Here is a 15214-nt window from a genome sequence, read left to right on the forward strand (position 1 = left end):
AGTTTGCATGCAGAAAGGGCACAGACACAGAGAGAAGCCGCCACCATTATCTCTCAGTCTTTCATCCTCTGCACGGGGGAGCTTCATGGGAGAAAGCATTTGTCCCTGGCTTTGTAGCATCCCAGAGAGGTATGGCTGTATCTCTAACACTCACCCAAGACTAAATACAGAGATTTTAGGCTCCTGTAGCACTGAATATATTCCTTTGGAAGGAGAATTGTAGTATCCACAGGTATGGTGTGTTCAAACAAGCCCACGATACACACTTAGGTTTTGCAACCAGGGCAGCAGGTTTGTGTGTGATTTGCAAAATATCCAAGAAAAGACTTTCTTTGCCCTCCACCCGATACATTTTTTTTCAGGTCTTTCATTAACCTAATTGTTCCATAACTGTGTGAGAGTAAAGACCCATATGAAAATCTCACAAAAGCTATCCATCAATCCTCTGCTCAGAAAAATACTCATACTCCCAAGTTTGTCAAGACAATCGGAATGGTTTCACACAGTATCTGACAATCCTATAAATCCTTAGGGATTTGTAGATAAGAACATTTCCTGAAGGAATTCATTATTGGTTAAGAAAAAATAAGGGCAGGCCTGGGGATGGAGCTCAGTGGAAGAGAACTTGCTTAACATGCATAAGGTCCTGGGTTCAATCCCCAGTATACTAAATAAATAGTATAAGAATACATCAGAGTCTGGGCACCAGTGGCTCACCCTGTAATCCTAGCTACTCACGTGGCTAAGATCTGAGGATTGCAGTTCATAGTCAGCCTGGGCAGAAAAGTCTGAGACTCTTACCACCAATTAACCACCAGAAAAATGGAAGTGGTACTAATGCTCAAAGTGGTAAAGTGCTAGCGTTGAGCAAAAGAGCTCAGGGACTGTGTCCAGGCCCTGAGATCAAGCCCCAAGACTGACAAAAAAGAAAGAAAGAAAGAAGAAAAAAGAATACAGCAGAGAAGTAAGATTGATATATCTATCATTCGTTCATTTAACAAATGTTTATGAAACCCCAAAATAATACACTATGGAGAATATATTTATATCTAAACATAAATTATACAGATGATAGTCTTATTATCTATGCTCAGGAATCTTAACATCTAGTTGAGAAGAAAATTATTTCTATACGGACTTCAATCAGAACAGCTTCATATTGATCTCTTGTGCAATTAAGCTTTATTTGTTTACTTGGAGGCTAGGGATTGAACCCAGGGCCTCAGACCTGCAAACCATACACTCTGTGCTACATCCCCTGTCCCCAAGATTTGTTTTGTTTAAAAGAATTCTCAAGAATCTTTTTTTTTTTTTTTTTTTTAAATAAAGCACTGGAAGCTGGGTGCTGGTGGCTCACACCTGTAATCCTAGCTACTCAGGAGGCTGAGATCTGAGGATTGTGGTTCAAAGCCAGCCCCGGCAGGAAAATCTGTGAGACTCTTATCTCCAATAAACCACCAGAAAACCGGAAGGGGCCCTGTGGCTCAAGTGGTAGAGCACTAGCCTTTAGCTGAAGAGCTGTGGGAGAGTGCCCAAGCCCAGAGTTCAAGCCCTACGACTGACAAAAATAAATAAATAAATAAAGTACTGGAGGTTTGAAAGGGCCCCTATGCTTGCTAGGTTGACAAGATACCACTAAGCCATGATCCAACCCTGTGTTTTTGCTGCTTATTTTTAGGATAGGATCTTGTATCCTGCCTGGTTGCTCATCTGAGCTACCATCACCCACTTCTTTTTGGCTTCATAGACATGAGCCACTGTATCTAGCTTCCTTTCTATGGAAATGAAGTGGGATTTTTCTGTCCGGGTTGACCTTGCACCAGGATCCTCTCAATCTCAGCCTCCCATGTGGTTAGGATTATAAGCATGAACCATCTGTGCCAGGCCTTGCTGGTTCTTTTTAAAATAGGATCTTGTTCTTGCCCAGGCATTTATCTGGACAGTGATCGCCTGTGTCATGCTTCCTGTAATTGCTGGGATGATAGGCAGGCATCATTTCATCTAGTTTCCTTCCATGGAGATGGAGTCTTGAGGGTTTTTCTGCCTGGGCTAGCCTTGAACTTCGACTCCTCCATTCTCATCCTGCCAAGTAACTAGGATACAAGTGTAGCATTGGCCCCTATCGTACTGGGTTTCGAACTTGATGAAGAAGGGCAGGAAAGAAGATGGAAAGGAACAGTTAACTGTAGTGTTGTATAGAGAAGAAGCTTGTGCAATGATTGGGACACAAGCTAATAAAATAACCATCTGATAATCCACTGTGACTTGTAGTAACAATAGTTTATTCCCATTTTTCATAAGAGGATGGGGAGAAGTTTAGAGCTGAAGACACTAAAGATATGTGTCATGTTTTACATACCTTGAGCAGAATAGCTCAGGGATAGTTCCAGGACCTGAGTTCAAGACCCACAACCAACAATAAAATAAAATAAATTTCAGCCCTTCCACTTTATGATCCTAGAAATCTAGGACCTAAATGGCTAAGCAATTTCCCCAGTTATTTCCAATAGCAAGAAATAAAAAAGGAATCCATTTCCCTAAATTTTAGATTCCAAGAGACTCTAGTATTCAAACCCAGGTTCTGGACAGAAATCCTAAGAAACTTCTTACCAGTTCCTTTGATAGTACAACTCCATTGTGGGTGTTGCGGGAGGAATGTAAGGCAGACTCCTTTGTTCATGATGTAGGATATATTTCAAAGGTAAGTGTGAGAGTATGGAGAAACATTTCCTAAGAAAATCCCAGAGAAATTTCTCTAGCTCAGGTTTCTGATGCTCAAAGTTCATGGCTTTATCCAAAGAAGTTTCAAATCCCCAAGGTGAGCTAGCTCTCACCTTGGAGTCTGTGTATAGAAATACTCCGCTTCGGGCGGTCACTTGGGATTCATTCCAGCAGGTGGCCTCCAAAGTCCAACCTGTTAGGTTGAAATCTGACACTGACAGAGACTCACTCCCTGGGAGCTTTGCCACTGAAAACTGAACCGGGAACCAGGAAATGAACAAACCTCTTCTTACTGAAAACCAAGCGGGCTCCGTGGGAAACAAGCAAGCACCATGGGAAACCGGCTATGCTGCGGGGGAAACTGGTGAGTAGGTAGGGTGGCAGGGTTGAGGGGACCCATCTGTTGGTCGATGGGGTGGCCTGAGAGCCAGAGAACCTGGAAACGGTACCTCCCATTGCCTCCATCTTCCTCCTGGCCCCCCACATTAGAGCAGTACCTCCTTTACAGCTTCCTCCTTCAGGGAAGTTTTTAGAAAACAGTCAAGTCAGTTGTCTATAGAGTGGCCAGAGCAGGACTGGAAAGACAGACTGACATTGTTCTCTTTGTCCCCAGGTGATAATGATTGTCATGTCTGACTGAGAGTTTAGTGCCAGCCACTGTATAAGGGGATCTTTTTCTCCCTATTCCTCATCGCAGGTCCACAAAAAGCTGGAGCTCAGAGACGTTCCTTAACTTGCTCTGTGTCACGAGGTTGGAAAGCAGCTAAAGCAAGATTCCAACCCAGGCCCCAATTCAGACTTCATACTTGCACAGCTAGGTCATCACAAATGGAATCACAGATTGAGCAAAGTGACTTGGGGCAAATGTTTATTTAAAAGGGAGGAAGTGGCAGGCAGAATGTCCATGGAATGTGTGAATAGAACTTTTCACACTTGCTGGCTAGGTGACTTTTAGGCACTCTTAATGTTTCTAGATCAGATCCACCCAAGAGAAAAATGTAGATTAACATAACTACCTATTGTTTAGACCGTAGGTTTGTTTTGAAGAGCAAAAGATACTGGGAAAAAAAACAATAGGAAGTTATGTGCAGTATTGTAATTTAACTGTTCCATCCTAGAGATTTCACACTACAATAAACTCCCAGGACTGGGTTCATCCTATCTGCTGCCTCTTAGCTAGATCATAGCACATCCCAAGGATATCTTGTTTCTTTTTTTTTTTTTGGGTACGGTCGTGGGGCTGAACTCTGGGCCTGGGCGCTGTCCCTCAGCTCTTCAGCTCAAGGCTAGCACTCTACACTTGAGCCACAGCGTCACTTCCGGCTTTTTATTTTCTGCTTATGTGGTACTGAGGAATCAAACCCAGGACCTCAGGCATGCAAGGCAAGCGCTCTACCACTGAGCCACCTTCCCAGCCCGGATATCTTGTTTCTAATGAAGCATCATTATAGGTAGAGACAAGTGGAAGGTGCAATGAAAAGCCCAAAGCATTTGGAATCAGTATTTTGGGTTCAAGTTCTGTCCTTCCACACAATCGTTTATCTAATCATTTAGCCGGTTTATCTGAACATAGAATGATTCATAAATCATGCATATTACATACTGAAGTGTTACTGGAAAGTCAGTGCAGCTAATCAACTTAATCTTTGAGTCTGGAAGAAGTCAGGTAAGACACAAAGTAGCCAAAGCGATAGGAAAGTGTCATCGTTATAAAGGAAGACTTTAAAGTGATAACCTTTAAAGTGATCATGACCAGCAAATATTTATTGGATATGTACTATGTACCCGGTACAGTGACAGATACAGACTTTTTAAAAAGGAAATGTGGGGCTGGGAATGTGGCTTAGTTGGTAGAGTGCTTGCCTAGCATCTGTGAAGCTCTGGATTCCATTCCTCAGTACCACATACACAGAAAAAGCTAGAAGTGGTGCTATGGCTCAAGTGGTAGAGTGCTAGCCTTGAGCAAAAGAAGCCTAGGGACAGTGCCCAGGCCCTGAGTTCAAGCCTCAGGACTGGTAAAAAAAAAAAAAAGAAAAAGGAAATGTGCTCCCTGACTTCTTGAGTAAGATACCACATTCTAAGGCTTTAGTTGACTCATTGAAGCAAAAATATGTGACTCAGGAGGCTGAAATCTGAGGATGGAGGTTTGAAACTAGTAAGGGCAGAAAATTCCATGAGACTCTTATCTCAGATTAATAAGAAAAAGCAGGAAGTGGAGGTATTCTTTAAGTGGTAGAGCATCAGCCTTGAGCAGAAAAAGCCAAGTAAGAGCCCTGAATTCACACACGCACAAGCACGCACGCGCACGCGCGCGCGCACACACACACACACATATACACACAAAAAAAAAGGAAAAGGAAAAAGAGGAAAAAACAAATAAACAAAGCACCCTTTAAAGTTTGAATTGTCCTAGATGTAAGACAACTAGAAACACAGAGAAGCTTCTCTCACTCCATCTTCTCTTGTGTTTATATCCTATATATTATTGGATAGTTTTCTGACAGTAATAGCTATTGATAGTTTTACTATATTCCTGGAGCCCTGCTAAGTATTTTACACTTACTATTGAATTTAATCTTACAATAACTCCTAGAATGTTTAGATTTTATTATCATCCTTATTTTGTTAATAAGGACATGGAAGCCTAGAGAGGTTAAGGACTTGCCAAAAGTTGCACCATTAATCTGACATGATGAGTCTGACTCTTAAGTCTATTCTGAGAATATGAGTATAGGGGCTGGGAAGGTGACTCAGTGGTAGAGTGCTTGCCTTGCATGCATGAGGCCCTGGGTTCGATTCCTCAGCACCACATAAGCAGAAAAAAAAGCCAGAAGTGGCGCTGTGTCTCAAGTGGTAGAACGCTAGCCTTGAGGTGAAGAGCTGTGGGACAGTGTCCAGGCCCAGAGTTCAGGCCCGATGACCGGACCCAAAAAATAAAATAAAATAAAATATGAGTATAACTACTCAGGAGGCCAAGATCCCAGGATCACAGTTCTAAGCCAGCACTAGCAGAAAAGGCAGAGATTCTTATCTCCATTAAACTCCTTAGAAAAAACCAGAAGTGGTGCTGTGCTCAAGGCTAGTGCACTACCACTTGAGCCACAGCACCACTTCTGGCTTTTTCTAAAGAGGCTCAGGGACAGCGCCTAGGCTTTGAGTTTAAGTCCCAGAACTGGAAAAAAAAAAAAAAGTTAGAATTAGATAAAAATTGTTATCCACTGTTTCTTGTTATCTCTGTAAAACTCCAAAGACTTAAATATACTATGGCAATGGAAGATTCTTACTGTAAGATATCATTTGTAGTTGTTCTACTATGAAAATAATGACTTTTGAAAATTGGGAAAATTCCCCAAAGCAAAGAATAAAAAGCAGTTATAAACCTACGCATCCAGAGATGATGGGAACATTTTGTGTATTTCCATTTTATTTTTAAATATGCATAGCTTGTGTACGTGTGTGTGTGTGTGTGTGTGTGTGTGTGTGTGTGTGTGTGTGTTGATACTGGGGCTTAAACTCAGGTCCTCATGCTTTCACTTGGGTTTTTTCTGCTCAAGGCTGGCACTCTACCACATCTCTACTTGAGCCACACTTCTACTTCCTTAAATAAGTACATTAAAAAATTCCAAAATACATTATATGTGTGTATAAAGACATCATATCATATATAAATAAATAAATAAATATATATATATATATATATATATATATATATATTAGATTTTGAGATAGGGTTTTACTATGTTGCTAAAGCTGGTCTCATTCTTGCAACATTCCTACCTCAGCCTCTCAAGTACTGGATTATTGGCATGTTACACCATGCCCTAGATTTATCTTTATACTCACTTACTATGTTATTTTTTTTTTTTTTGCCAGTTCTGGGGCTTGAACTCAGGGCCTGGGCACTGTCTCTGAGCTTCTTTTGTTCAAGGCTAGTACTCTACCACTTGAGCCCCAGCACCACTTCTGGCTTTTTGTGCTTATTTGGTATGAGGAATCGAACCCAGAGTCTCATGCATGCTAGGCAAGAACTCTACCATTAAGCCACATTCCCAGCCCTACACTAATTAAAGAGTAAAAATTTCCAGCCTATTAGGTATTTTTCCAACATCCTTTTCTTAAGAGGCTACATAGTTTCCATTCATAGTTCCAAATGTCCAACTGGACATTCAGGATATTTCTTATTTTTCTGAAATTATGAGTAATACTGCAATGAGTATCTATATTGACATATGTGTATATATATATATATATATATATATATATATATATAATTACTCATCAACATATGAGATTGCTTCATTATAGAGTATATACTTTTTTTTTCTTTTTTGGTCGGTCGTGGGGCTTGAGCTCTGGGCTTGGGTGCTGTCCCTGTGCTCTTCAGCTCAAGACAAGTGCTCTACCACTTGAGCCACAGTGCCACTCCCGTTTTTCTAATGGTTTATTGGAGATATGAGTCTCACGGACTTTCCTGCCCAGGCTGGTTTTGAACTGCGATCCTCAGATCTCAGCCTCCTGAGTAGCTAGAATTACAGGCATGAGCCACCAGCACCCGGCTTGAGTATATACATTTATGTTTAAGGCTTTTTTATACTGATTGACGATTGTATTCTAGAAGAAAGCACCAGTTTTTCTTCCTACGACCACTGTGGGAGAGCGTCCATTTAGTTTCCTTAATACTGGTCTAAAAATAAATCTGTCACCTAAGAATATTCTGAGGTTCGTCCAGGCTCTGCATAATCTCTAACTTGGGACAGGCTCTGTTCATTAAAATTGGTTAATCCCAGTCATATGGTTGAGAATTGTTATTTTCTTTATCCATTTAAGCAGAAATACATAGAAAACAGTAGTGTCAGGGGCCAAGGCATTAGAACATTCGGCAGTTATTACACACACCATCAGCTAAAGGGGAAGGAAGAAGTTGGTTTTTGTTCTTTTTTTTTTTGTGCTGATCCTAAGACTTGAACTTGAGGCTGAGTGCTGTCCATTAGCTCAAGGCTGGCACTCTACTACTTAAGCCATAGCTCCACTTCTGGCTTTTTGCTGGTCAATTCGAGATAAGAGTCTCATGAACTTACCTGCCTGGGCTGGGTTAAAACTGCAATACTGGGGCTGGGAAGTTGGCTCAGTGGTAGAGCGCTTGCCTTGTATGCCTGAGGCCCTGGGTTCGATTCTTTAGCACCACATAAGCAAAAAGAAAAAAGCTGGAAGTGGTGCTGTGGCTCAAGTGGTAGAGCGCTAGCCTTGAGCTGAAGAGCTGAGGGACAGTGCCCAGGCCCCACGACCAGAACCCCCCCCAAAAAAAAAAAAAAACTGCAATACTCAGATCTCAGCCTCCTGAGTACCTAGGATTACAGGCATGAGCTACCAGAACCCAGCTGGGCTGGTTTGTTTTGTTTTCCTGCTAGATCTTCTGTAGTGTTGGGATGCAGATTAAATGCTCTCAACTCAGCAATGAGCCTTTAAACCAAAATCGATATCCAAACATAGATCTCTATCAAACCTGTGTGGAAAAATTCTGAAAATATTTTTCCTGTCGTAGTACAGACAACATGCTTTAGAAGTCTTGTCTGTCTCTTTCTTTCTAACCAACAAAAGAAGGAAGCGTTTCAAGGAGAGGAGAAATCAGACAAATTGGGTTGGCTCTGGGGAGATTTGGAAATGTACTAGCAAGAAAAAAGCATCTGGAGTAAGTCCCAAACTATTCAACCTATTTCCTCAGACAAGTGTTACTTCTCTGGGCAATTGAAATTGTTGACAATTCTGTAGACGCACAGGCTCCAACAGGGGACCCTAGGGTGTCCAAAATTAATAGCAGGACAAGGTAGCTGAGTCACTCACCAAATCTGGTACTCCCTGTTCTGTAGACAGAACTTCCCAAAGGATAGTGAGAGTTAAATATCTCTTACTTTCTCTTAATTAAAAACGACAGGGAATCAGAGACTGAGGTCACTTTTCAGAAAAGGGCCTGGGGATGGGGTTGGGGGTAGGGGGGAGAGAGGGAAGTCCCTAGAGGTAACCCCTGGTTGTGGTAGTTTCTAGGACTTTCAGAATGAAAGTCTCATGTTGGTAAATTCTCCCCGCTCCCCTCATAGCACCAAAGAAATAGCAATGAGCATCTCTGGATCTCGAGTAACCAACCCATTATTTGGCAGGTCTTCCTCCCCCTCTGCTGGGAATAACTTGTTAGACAATCCCAGAATAACCCTCAGCCTGCAACGTCCCTGGCATGTTGTGTGCCTGATTGCCTAAAGCTGTATTTTGGGTTTGATTATGTCAGTTGTACCATTCCACTTTCCAGAACCATCCATGTGGGAGAGGTGTGATTCCCTGGGCAGATGCTTTGGGGATGCACCTGACTCGGGGCGACTCTTCAGGGAGATGGGAGAAGGTCATCCCAGAATATTAAGCAGACCACAGAGCAAATGAAGGAGAGAAGACAGGGAGGGAGGGGGCATTAGAGGCCTTGCAGATGCATGATCTGTTTTTCTTACCACAGGAGTTGCACATCCATTTTCCAGAAGAAAAACAAAGCAGGTAAGTTTGGGGGGGGCGGTGCATAAGGGAGGGAAAATTACAGCAGACAATAGATGTGGTATTTTTGGAAAGGACATAAGAGTAGAAAAGATGAGAGATCTTGGAGGCATAGAGGGCAACAGTGTATCAAAGAAAATCTTTTTGGCTGGGAATGTGGCTCAGTCGTAGAGTGCTTGCCTAGCATGCATGAATCCATTCCTCAGCTCATATACATAGAAAAAGCTGCTGTGGTTCAAGTGGTAGAGTGCCAGCCTTGAGTAAAAGAAGCTCAGGGACAATGCCCAGGCCCTGAGTTCAAGCCCCAGGACTGGCAATATGATTTTTAATTTTTTTTAGATCTTATCCTTCCATCTTTTAAAAAAATTTATGGTTCTTATGAAGGTGACAGAAAGGTTATGGGAACATAAGTCAGGTAAAGCGTACATTGCTTTTTGGACAATGTCACGTCTTCCCTTGCTCTCTCCCCATTTTTCCCTGCTGTCCCCACACAAAGAGAATCTTTAGTTTACTAATATCCAGCCCTGAACTACGGGATCTCATCTTTTCTATCATTCCAGAGTGGTTGGTTGCTTCTTTCATCTAGAAAATACTACTGAACAAATTTAGCAAATACTACTACAGTATATGTAAGCCACTCTGTAGGATCCCAAAGAGGAAGAGAAGTACAAGGAACTCAGAGCAGTAATCCCAGCTACTTAGGAGGCGACAGGAGGATTGTGAATTATGATTTGGAGGCCAGCCTGGGAAAACACAGCAAATGCCTCCAGGTGATGATGACTCATGCCTGGAATCTTGGCTACCCAGGAAACTGAGATCTGGGATTGCAGTTCAAAGCCAATCTGGGAAGAAAAGTCTGTGAGAGACTCTTCCTATGTCCAATTTGGAGGAGAACGGAAAAGGAATAGACCGGACTCCATCATCAACAGGCGAGGACTGTTTATTGAGGAACAGCAAGAGGCACAGACTTTCCCGAGGGTTTGGAGGTTGTGCCAGAGAGTTGGGACAGGAGCTGGGTTTTTATAGGAGGTCCGAGCAAGGAGGCAGAGGTTCATGAAAACGCCACTAGGCCAAGGAAGGTGGGGGCTTTTCAGTTGGGCCCACAATGGGATGTTTACAGGTCGATTGCCCTGCCTGCACACCAAACAAGTTTGCTTATACCTGGGATTTTGCCTGGTGTCAGTGTGCACCTGGGACAATATGGTATGGGGGTCAATCCTGCACAATTAACCAACAAAAAGACAAAAGTGGAAGTGTGACTAAAGTGGTAGAGCACCAGCCTTTGAGCTTGGGAAAAAAAACCAAAACAGCAAGAATGAGAGGCACTGATTTCAAACTCTAGAACAAGCACAGAGGGGAAACAAAGAAAAGAAAAAGAAAAAAAGACAGCAGATAACCAAGGCCCTGGGGGAGAGGGATATTAAAAGGTTAGGAGTGTGGCTCAAGTGCCCTTGGGCACAATACCTGAGAGACAGAGACAGATACCGAGGGACAAAAAGAGAAGAAAAGGGTGATGGAGAGAGAGGATTCAATACTGAGAAGAGAAAAGAGAATTGGTTCAAATGAGCACTTAATTCTTTTTTGTTTTTTTTTTCCGGTCGGTCGTGGGGCTTGAACTCTGGGCTTGGGCTCTGTCCCTCAACTCTTCAGCTCAAGGCAAGCACTCTACCGATTGAGTCACAGCATCACTTCCAGCTTATCTAGTGGTTAATTGGAGATAAGAGTCTCACAGACTTTTCTGCCCAGGCTGGCTTTGAACTGTGATCCTCAGATCTCAGCCTCCTGAGTAGCTAGGATTACAGATGTGAGCCACTGGCACCCAGCAGCATTTAATTCTTTTTATGTGTTTATCTAGTAGACAGTAAGCTCCTTGAGACAGAGGAAACAGCCAGTTTATCCCAGGGCATGTTATAGAGCCTGGTATATCGTGACCTCTCAGCATGTATTGGTGGAGCTATGTTAGGGGCTGATGGAAGTCAGTCCGGGCAGACAGTGAAAGGGTCAGGACATACAACCTGTGAAGGTGTCTGGATGTAGGATCAGTAGACATGAGAGAAGTGGGAATGGAGGTAGAAAGATTCATTCCAAGCTCACCAAATAGTTTGATAGAGACTGAAAAGGGCTGTCTCAATAGAGACAGGGATGTAAGTTGGGTTTCTTTTCCACAGAGAGCCAAGTAAGACGCACATCAAAGCATCAGCAGCAAGAAGAGCTGCAGAAGAATGGCACCAAGGTAATGTCAGAGTTTGAACTCAAAGATTGGATGTTGTCCCTGAGCTGTTTTTTGCTCAAGGCTAGGGCTCTACCACTTGAGCCAGAGCTCCACTTCCATGTTTTTGGTAGTTAATTGGAGCTAAGAGGCTCATATACTTTCCTGCCCAAGCTAGCTTTGAATCATAATCTTCAAATCTCAGGCTCCTGAGTAGCTAGGATTACAGGTGTGAGCCACCAGTGCTCCCTGCTTTTTGAACTACTTAAATATAGAATCCTAGTACTCAGCTTTTTTACCCTGGGACACATATCTCAGTCATCTGTAGAATTCCCTGGTGCTGCTGAGTTTCCTCTGTCTTTCAAAGGGGCAAAGCAATGGGACACCAATTCAACTTGTCCTGCATGAGAGATAAGGGGGAAATGTAGGCTCTCCTTTAATCCTGTCAATTTCTCCCTCCCCACCCAGGGCCATGAAACCACTGGACACACATATGAGAGAGTGTTACAACAGTCTGTATCTCAAAGGAGAAGTCAAGCCCTTACATCAGACAGCGATTTACATTATGCGGACATTCAAGTGTGCACCTCTATCCAGTCTCGCTCAGCTAGCGAGGTCAAACACCAGCATTTACAAACTGCTACAGAGTATGCCACCCTTCACTTCCCCCAGGCGACGCCACGCTATGACAGCAAGAATGGGACCTTGGTGTGAACTTTAGGGAAGGTGGACCAGTCTCGTCATTTTACCACTACTCCTATGGGGAGTAATCTTCTGCTTTGAGAAATTGGTGACAGCCCAGGGATGTTGCCTACTTGATTTTTTTTTTAAGTCCTTGAAATGGTGTGTGTCCCTTGTCTCTCCCTAGGACTCTTTGTTACTGTTAGTTTGGAGTTGTGGTTAGATTAGCTATGCATGGATGGATGGATGGATGGATGGAGTTCCACACAGAAAGGTAGGAGTGTGCAGGAGTGGGTCTTCAACCCCTCCAGCATTGCTTGGGCTCCCAAGTGCAGAAGGAAAAGGGTCCTATCTATGCACGTGGGCTTCATTTAATGACTTCTTTTGTTCACAGTGAATCCAGAGCTGAAGAATGGCTCTGGAAAAGCATTTTGAGCTTTTTGCACACAGCCCAGGGACTGGCTTGGGCAATTTCCTCAGTAGCTGGCCCTAGGGTTCCAGACAAATGAGGTCAAGGGTGAGGCAGAAAGCCTTCCAAACCACCGGCCCCAAGGACTTCAACTCATTGATACTAACAGCCCGGAGATGCCTGGAAACTCCTTTGGATGAACTGATGTTAGTTCTTGTCACTCAAAGCCACTAGAATCAATAAAGGAGCATAAAGAACAAGCTTGGTTCGTGTTCTGGGGCGGGGTTTTGCAGCTGTCACAGTTCAGTGTGCAGGCCATCAATCAATCGGAAGATCCAACTAGCAGAGGGCTCTGTGAGTCCCGTTCTCTAGGAGGCAGAAGGCAGAGGAGCGGGGTGTGGCTTAGGCAACAGGAAGCGAATCCCCATTGGTTGAAATTGGACTCAAGAGGCGGGTCCATACCGTCAGGGGCGTGGCCATGAGGGTAGGGGCGGGGTCAGAGCTGTCTAGGCATGTGGGCTGCACTGTTAGGAGAGCGAGTCTAGCCCAATGGAGGCAGGGCATAGGCCGGGGAGAGGAGGGACTTGGAAGGCTGGGGGCGTGGTCAAGGTCTGCACCTGCTAGTGGCGAGGCTGTCACCATGGTAACAGGAACACAGCAGCAAATTCTTGGTAAGTGCTGACTGGATCCACCAGAAAGGCTGGGAGGGACAGGTAACTGGACAATATTCTTACTCATGGTTAAATATGCACATGGGAACGAGGGTGAGGTAGGAAGGAGGGGGAACTTTCAGGGTCTGGGCTTTGCAGATTCTTACGGTGCATTTCCTGTCGCAGACTTTCAGGGTGTGGAAAACCGTGGAAATGCACTTTTCTTTCTTTCCAGATACCTCAATCTTGATGGTTGATCCCTGCGATTCTCTGCAGATTGGTAGAGTACTAAAAATGGAATCGTGCATGCACGACGACATTCACACACAGTTGGTAATGATAATAATACCGACTTTATAGAGTGTCGATGAGAATTTAAAGCACTTCCACCATTGCATAGTAAGTATGTGATCGGGAGTTGACTGCTATCATCATCGTAGACGATGTTAACATTATTTTTTACAGCATGTTCTGCAAGGGGACTAGGAAGAATTGAGCCATAGGACTGCCTCTGTCACTAACCAGCAGAAGCGTTAAGTCCCTAGCCTCTTTTCTCTATGTTAGCTGAGAGTAAAGAAAAATTAACTCTCAGTATCAAATAAGATGCTGTAGGTAACACTGTGTAAACTTTTAAAATTCTTTATACAAATTCTGGGTGGGAATGTTAAGTGCTTTCTTTCTGTGTTACAACTGAATTCCTTAGGATGAAAAGAGTTAAGCGTTTGGAGTCAGAGCTGCCATGTTGTCTACTGATTATCATCAGAATATGGCTTTTGGCCCTTGGCTTATAAATGGAGGAAGGAGGGAAAAGAGTAAGGAAATGTTACTCTTTATTCCTATGAAAACCTAAGTAAATAAGCTTCTTTTTGTATTTTTTATTGTTCTTATAAAGGTGATTACAAAGAGGGTACAGGTACATAAGAACAGGTAAAGAGTACATTTCTTTTTTGGCAATGTCATCTCTTTTTTTTTTTTTTGTCGGTCGTGGGGCTTGAACTCCAGGCCTGGGCGCTGTCCCTCAGCTCTTCAGCTCAAGGCGAGCGCTCTACCATTTGAGCTACAGCGCCACTTCCGCAATGTCATCTCTTCTCTTGCTCTTTCTTGGTTTTTCCCTACTGTCCCCACCCACAAGTTGTATAGTTTTTTTTTTTTTTTTTTTTTTTTTTGGGTCCGGTCGTGGGGCCTGAACTCTGGGCCTGGGCGCTGTCCCTCAGCTCTTCAGATCCAGGCTAGCACTCTACCGCTTGAGCCACAGCACCACTTCCGGCTTTTTTCTTTTTGCTTATGTGGTGCTGAGGAATCGAACCCAGGGCCTCAGGCATGCAAGGCAAGCGCTCTACCACTGAGCCACCTTCCCAGCCCCTGTATAGTTTATTTTTCACAAAGTGTCTAGTGAGTACCGCTGCTGCATTTATTCACCCTTTGTCCCTCCATTTCTGTGCCCCCGTTATAAAGACAAATAATGAGCAAACAAAAACAGCAACAAAGAAAAAAACCCTCTTGTTTCCATTTTAAATAAGCTTTGAAATGGCTTTGCGATGTAGCCAGGTTATGATGTCAACACTATCATAGGATACATTTCCTGTTCATCAGAATCCTAATGCTCACACTTCAAGATGATGGCAATTGGTAGATTTAGGAGGAAGGACTTGATCCTTACTAGGACAGTTTAAATTTACTTGTTTGTTTATTTTTGCCATTCCTGGGGCTTGACCTCAGGGTCTAGGCACTGTCCCTGAGCTTCTTTTGCTCAAGGCTAGCACTCTACCACTTGAGCCACAGCTCTACTTCTAGCTTTTTCTGTTCATGTGGTGCTGAGGAATGGAACCCAGGGCTTCATGCATGCTAGGCAAGCACTCTACCACTAAGCCATATTCCCAGCCGTGGTTTAAATATTTTGGAGTATTTCCGCCCCCCTTCCTGCACAGTTGTACATCTCTTCCTTTTTCTATTTAAGGTGATGGCCCTGATTCAGCTCTACTAGAGATTCTGAAGATGGAGACACAGGTG

The 15214-nt window shown here is 43.5% G+C and overlaps 1 protein-coding gene across 1 annotated transcript; it reads left to right on the forward strand.

Annotated features, from left to right (window-relative positions):
- Positions 1-2816: 2816 nt before the first annotated feature.
- Positions 2817-12796, forward strand: CUNH11orf52 (chromosome unknown C11orf52 homolog). Its single transcript, XM_042682853.1, has 4 exons — positions 2817-3085; positions 9221-9258; positions 11424-11488; positions 11933-12796. Exons 1-4 carry the CDS (start codon positions 3054-3056, stop codon positions 12176-12178), a joined length of 381 nt encoding a protein of 126 aa, XP_042538787.1. The 5' UTR covers positions 2817-3053; the 3' UTR covers positions 12179-12796.
- The last annotated feature ends 2418 nt before the right edge of the window (positions 12797-15214 follow it).

The sequence above is a fragment of the Dipodomys spectabilis genome, unplaced genomic scaffold (genome assembly GCF_019054845.1).
Source record: "Dipodomys spectabilis isolate Male_0828 unplaced genomic scaffold, ASM1905484v1 ptg000076l, whole genome shotgun sequence".
NCBI classification, from domain to species: Eukaryota; Metazoa; Chordata; class Mammalia; order Rodentia; family Heteromyidae; genus Dipodomys; species Dipodomys spectabilis.

Excerpts from the sequence above, each read along its gene's own strand:
- CUNH11orf52 (XM_042682853.1), top strand. The coding sequence starts at position 3,054 with ATGGGAAACCGGCTATGCTGCGGGGGAAACTG. Across the intron at positions 3,086-9,220 it reads CTATGCTGCGGGGGAAACTG|GAGTTGCACATCCATTTTCC; the intron begins GTGAGTAGGTAG and ends TTCTTACCACAG. Across the intron at positions 11,489-11,932 it reads TGCAGAAGAATGGCACCAAG|GGCCATGAAACCACTGGACA; the intron begins GTAATGTCAGAG and ends CTCCCCACCCAG.